A 6,052-nucleotide genomic window follows, 5' to 3' on the forward strand; every position below is an offset into this window, starting at 1 on the left:
AATCTGTATCGATTACGTAAAGCAATTAATAGTCGTCAGTAATAACCTTTATGTGTCGTCGGCCATTTCAATCTCAATACTTTGGTATGCAGACTCAATGAAAGCACTCAAATACCACTTTCGTCTATATTAATTGATATAATTATTGACTAATTGGTTCTAAAAATAAATCAATCGATGTAAATGAATACTCAGCAATTTTCGAAATTAAAACTTTGTCACTATCCACCGATGAGGCCGAATGGTGTTGACAAAATGCGATCGAAGAAAAAACAAAAAGAAAAAAATTCGTTTATTTCTCAACTGAGTAAATTCCTGGAAACCGGGTCAGACAGCGCTTTTACTGGAAGACTCCATTTTGAATTTTACTTATTTGATAAATAATTTTCAGAATTATTGTTATATGTCTGAATCAATTTTATAAAGAGATAACCGATTTTGTTTCTTGATTTTATTTTGTATTTCGAAACGTTGGCGTACTCCGCTTTCTAATCAAAAATGTCGCAATTAATTTTACGTCGAACCAGGAATAAAAGCGAATAATAATTTGTAATTTGCGTCGTTGATTTTATTGATTTGGTTCACTTAATTCTCCTGTTTAAAAAGTATGTTAACGACGTCTTCCGGTGTAAATCCTTCGGTGGTAAATATAACAGAGGAAATACGTTTCCAGCGATTTCTTTAGGTTTACTTCAATTTCGATGGTTTTCTGCCGGGAGTTTTTAAGCTTGACTCTTGGGTGTCGAACAGCGACGCTCCCTTGAACAAACCGTTGAACATTTAGATTTCATTTACTGAATGCGTCTAATGGAACATTTTGTGGGGCCCGAGCGATACTCGAGCTCATCTGTTAAAAATTTAAAAAAAGCGTCAAATTAGGATATGGAGCTTTGATTCTAACGCTTGTAAAAACTGGAAGATGTAAAAAAACGGGAAAGAATAAAATTATCAGTCAAGAGGGAAAAGAAGTTTTAAATTTCCTTAAAATAAAATCTTGAGCAGAGTCGAAAAGTGGAATATTTTTGTGGGAATCGACGTTAAAAAACACCGACTCGAGAGTCTGGAGTCGTGTATTTTTCTGCCGACTCCCAAACCTGGTTTTACATACAACGAATGCTCTCATCGTAGCTAGGGCCCGACACGTTCGGGACAGAAATTGCGCGACGAACTCCCGAAACGCCTACTCGAATGCGATTCTGGATCCAATTACATGATTTAGATTCACCCGTTAGCGGTTTTACAAATTACTAAATTATCAGATTCAACATTAATTATAGTTTCTTATGTATAACTACTTGCGTCCAGCCACAAGATGCAGTTTTAGGGAAGACGATGTGAAACCAGAAACGTTTTTAAAAAAGATATAAAGATAATCAAGGAGCAAATAAATTTTTTCAATTTTCGTATTGCTTTCTCGATAATCCGTCTTCTTTGAGGGTTCTTTCGACCTTCAAAAAAGACGGATTATTGAGAAAGGAGACGGATTAACGTGCCCGAAGCGGTAAAGATATTAGGCGGAAAATGGAAAATTCTAGATCGGGAGACGAAAGATCGAGCAAGATATTGGAGAAAAAAAGAACACGCTTCTTTGCCAGTCCCTGTCGAGTTTTTTGCGGCCAGATGGCCGAACGGTCGAGGTTAGCAACCTGCCGCTCTGGGGGACCCGGGATCGAATTTGGACGGGTCGAAAAATCCCCAGGAATTTTTCGGGAGTTGGTGCGTCCAGATATGTCGGTCCCCGTCCCTCACCACCCGGCCGCCCCATTGTGGGCCTGGCCGAACCCGTAATAGACCGGCTATAAGAGGCCCTCTTAGTGCCCACTGAGCGGAAAGAGTTACAAAAACAAAGTCCCTGTCGAGTTTTCCAACAAAGGCAAAAACCTCTCCTATCCAAAAACAATTCTTTGCCATTTATTTTTTTCCACAGAGATTGTTTTTGGGAAGAGAAGTCGAAGCCCCAGAATTACGAGTTAAGGACATTGCGAAGGAGTTGGGCAAAAAATGAAAATATCTCAAGAAAGAAGAGAAAGAAAAATACAAAGAAATGGTTAACACAGGAAAAGAAAGGTACCAACGATTTGCGAGTGCAAATTTTTATAAAACTCGTTTCTATCTTCAAAATTAAGTTTTTTGCCATTTTATAGTAATTAATAACATAAAAAGCCTGAAAATAAAATCCCGTCACAGACGGTGCCACCACAATTTTAAATTCTGTATCCGGGAAAGTTACCCAACTCGTTTCTGGATTTTTTAAAATGATAATTTATCGAAAATTCTACAGATTTTAATGGTTATCATCGTTCTTCGGTATCGAAATGATACCGAAGAACGATGACGAGATCGTTGCAACATTTAAACAAACTATTTCAAAAAATTACAAGAAATTCACTTGGTGTAGAAATACACACCCGAAAATCTTTTACATTTGTAATCGTATCACGCGACTTTTCGTGAGAATTTCACGAAATTCTCGTGAAAATTTTTAACGTTTAAAGATTAAAATTGCCTTCGTACAAAATTCACCGACAAAAAATGATATTTCAATTTATTAATATTCACTACAGGAATTTTCAGGGCTAACTTAGCCATAAACGAAATTAAATTTGAAGAATTAAAGTAATTTAGAAGAATATAAACAGAAATTTTAAGCGGAAAATAAAGAATTTATGTTGAAAAATGTTAATTATGGGTCATTATCGTCATCCAAATCGTCGCTAACGCTCGAATGCGACCCTGAAAATTCGCATTCGGAGTCGGAATCGCCGAAATCGTCATTAATTTCTCTAGTATAATAAAGTATAGCTTTGGGTATAATTCTACCCTTAATATATTCGCCAATCTCGTAATCAAATAGAAGCAATTGCTTCTCGTCGTAGCATTGATCTTCGTTTAATTCGGGTAGATCTTTAAAGAAATTGAAAAATGATTCCGTCGCTACGCTTCTATCGCAATCGGCTTCTTTTCCTGTAAATACTTTCAATGTAACGTCCATCCCATCCTTCCAATCTATGAAGCATCCTTTACTCTTAACATAACTGGGACCTTCGAAACAATACGGATTTTTTGGATCAAAATCGCACGTTACTGAATATTCTTTCGTTAGAACGGCATTATTAAAGTATTCGTTCGGATCAAAATGGAATTCCAAGACGTAATCTCTCGAGGATTCGGAGATGTGATTCATCTTGATATCTTTCAGATGCTTGAGGACGGGCTCGTCTCGGATGCCGATCATTCTTCTTAAGCTCGAATTTGTTAATACAATTAACCAAAAATACGGAATGCCTTTAATAGATTTGTCTCCGAACATTTCGCCCGGTGCAATCGCCATTTCTTCTTCATCCCGAATTGTTCTTTCGGTGTCGAGCGTCCGACTTTCTCCTTCTTCCGATACTTCTACAATTCCATTAATGATCTCTTGCCTCTTCTTAAACATCGGAGCAAACAATCGCGCGTATTTAACTTCTAAATTATGAATTTCGTTATAATAATTCATTTCTTCTCGGATGTATTCCAGTTGTAATTTACGAAGATGCTGGATCCGTTTCTGTACTTGCGGATGAGATTTCGGGAAGAGAGAATTTAAATCTTCCTCTTTAAAACATTTGCATATATCATCACTTATCTTTGTCAAATCGCCAATTTCCTGTTTATCCATTATTCAAATACTTAAAAAATTGTTTTTTCTTTTAAAATATTTTTTCCTCTCGTTCTTTGCGATTCGATTCAAACACGCGCGTTCGATTTTTTAAAGTTTTACTTTTGCTACCAGATGTCGCTATTATAAATTTAACAAAATACGGTAAAATTTACTTATATTTTTAACTCTTTTATAATTATTAATAATTTTATTTAAGTAGAAATTAACTTTATTATAAGTTACGGAGAAATTTTTAAAATAATTAATAATTTTTTTCGAGTTCACTCACGAGAGGTCATTGAAAAAAATTTTTTTAAATTTGATTTCTAATATTAAAACCTGCCAGATGTCGCTATTACATATTTAAGGAAATAAAATTTATTTATAGTTTTTAACTTGTTAAAATTTTTATTAATTCTATTCACGTAAAATTAACTTCATCGTAATTTACGATAATAATTCGTAAAGAAATTTTAAAAACGATTAATAATTTTTTTTTTTCCAATTTCTAACGTATACACAAGAGGTCACTGACAAGAACGACAATTAATGGAAGGTGATTTATTTGTTTATATTAGAAGTAATGTGTTGTTATAGCGGAAGAAAATAGCTAATTTGTTTCTATATATCGATAGAAATTATAAATAAACTGAGTATATTTATTATTAAGTTCTTTTTCTTTCTTTACGTACTTCAATTTAGATAAAGGATTTTTTTATGGGCATTTAATTGTCAATGTTAACGCAGACAAAACACTACGCTGGTTCAGGTGTTTAGTTTGTGTTTAAACACCCGTCTTCTATTCAAATCGAAATAACTGAATTAATATTAGAATATTCAGTAAAATAATTAATAAGAACTGAATTTGAAGTGATTATTTGTGATTTCTGTGCTCTAAAATTATTATTATTTTTTTATTTACAATTTATGTTATAGAAAATGAAGGTTGATATGTATACAGAGACTTATATTTATAGTTTATACCATAGTATACATAAGCAGGAAGAACTTTCTTTCTTCCTGCTTAGCCAGATGGCATTACAATTGAAGGTCCTAGTGCAAAAAGTGCACGAGTCACACATTACGCATGTAAGAGAAGGGGATTTGAATGTTGGGACATTATTGTGGCTCTATGCTAAGAGAGTCAAAAATCGTTTAAAATGTGATGTGCTTCGTGGTCGTCTCTGTACGGAGTAGGTATTTAGCTACAAAATATAACCCGGTATGGTAGTCGATTTTTTTTTGCTTTAATATCAAATAATAGCTTACTTTATTGAGATAATGTAGACTATATTATAGCAATATACATACATAATTTCGATATTAACCTGTACGTTAACTAAACACAATATTTTAGTCGAAATAATGATCGTTATAATCGACAAAAATAACCGGCGAAATGTGCATGTGATACTTGATCGTTCTTTTCAATAGTCACCCGTAATCTTAGCGATACTAATAAAGGCACTTGTGACGATGTTTATTAGTGTTTTCAATGTTTTTTTTTCAGTTACGTTCATATGTTTTTTTTTATTCCCTTTATTTTCAATTACTTCCGTAGAGTGTGTTGACACTAGCAAGTAAATGCCGTGCGATCTAAAGCCTCCGGTTAATTGGTACGACGACTTGTGCACTTTTTGCATTTAATTTGTGTTACACCCAAAAGCTAATATACAATCATCCAAATGGGACTTAAATATCTTTTTCAATTAATTCTTTTCACTTTAAACACAAAGTTTACGTGCTTTTGATGTGTCGGTATCAAAAGCACGGTTTTTTAAAAATTGTGACTTACGAACTTTTTGCACTGCGTATGGTAAAAAACAGCATTAAAATATTCCCAAATCTTTGGCACAATTCACTTAAAATTAATGTTTAGTTATACATATTAATACATTTTTACATATTGAGGTGGAGGAAGTAGCCTATAAAGGAAGCTCGACTCTGCCATAAGGACTATACGTTCCCGAAATGTGGAAAGGACGTTAAGAAAAAAGAAGACATCGATGTGGTACTTCGATGTATTAATTTGTAAATATATTCTTTGGCCTGGCAATTTTAATTATTTTTAATTAAATGTATAACTAAACGAGAAACACTATTACATCAACTATATGGGTTTAAAAATTTATAGATAATTTATTTGCTAATGCTTTTTTAGGACCCTATAAGACAGTTGTAAGTTGTAATATACAATACACATTCAGGACAGAAACTGTAATGCTTGCTAAAGACAAATGACCAGAAACAAATTAAAATCTGGTTGTAATGCTTGTATTGGATTATGTTTGATTAATTACTGCACCTTTAAGTAAAAAATCTCACTATTAAAGGTGCAGTAATTAGTCCAATGAGTACAATTTTTGAATCCTCAACATCTCTAAGCTTGGCAGAATCTCCTGTACTTGTAAA

General features: G+C 33.5%; 1 protein-coding gene across 1 annotated transcript; it reads right to left on the reverse strand.

Moving 5' to 3' along the window:
* Window positions 1-2,675: 2,675 nt before the first annotated feature.
* LOC136986436 (nucleosome assembly protein 1-like 1) lies at window positions 2,676-3,678 on the reverse strand. Its single transcript, XM_067283959.1, has one exon. The coding sequence runs from the start codon at window positions 3,656-3,658 to the stop codon at window positions 2,684-2,686; it is 975 nt and encodes a 324-aa protein (XP_067140060.1). The 5' UTR covers window positions 3,659-3,678; the 3' UTR covers window positions 2,676-2,683.
* Window positions 3,679-6,052: the final 2,374 nt, after the last annotated feature.

The sequence above is a fragment of the Centruroides vittatus genome, unplaced genomic scaffold (assembly GCF_030686945.1).
Source record: "Centruroides vittatus isolate TY-2023 unplaced genomic scaffold, ASM3068694v2 scaffold_102, whole genome shotgun sequence".
Lineage (NCBI taxonomy): Eukaryota > Metazoa > Arthropoda > Arachnida > Scorpiones > Buthidae > Centruroides > Centruroides vittatus.

Coding starts and splice junctions, on each gene's coding strand:
- LOC136986436 (XM_067283959.1), bottom strand. CDS start 3,658: ATGGATAAACAGGAAATTGGCGATTTGACAAAGATAAGTGATGATATA.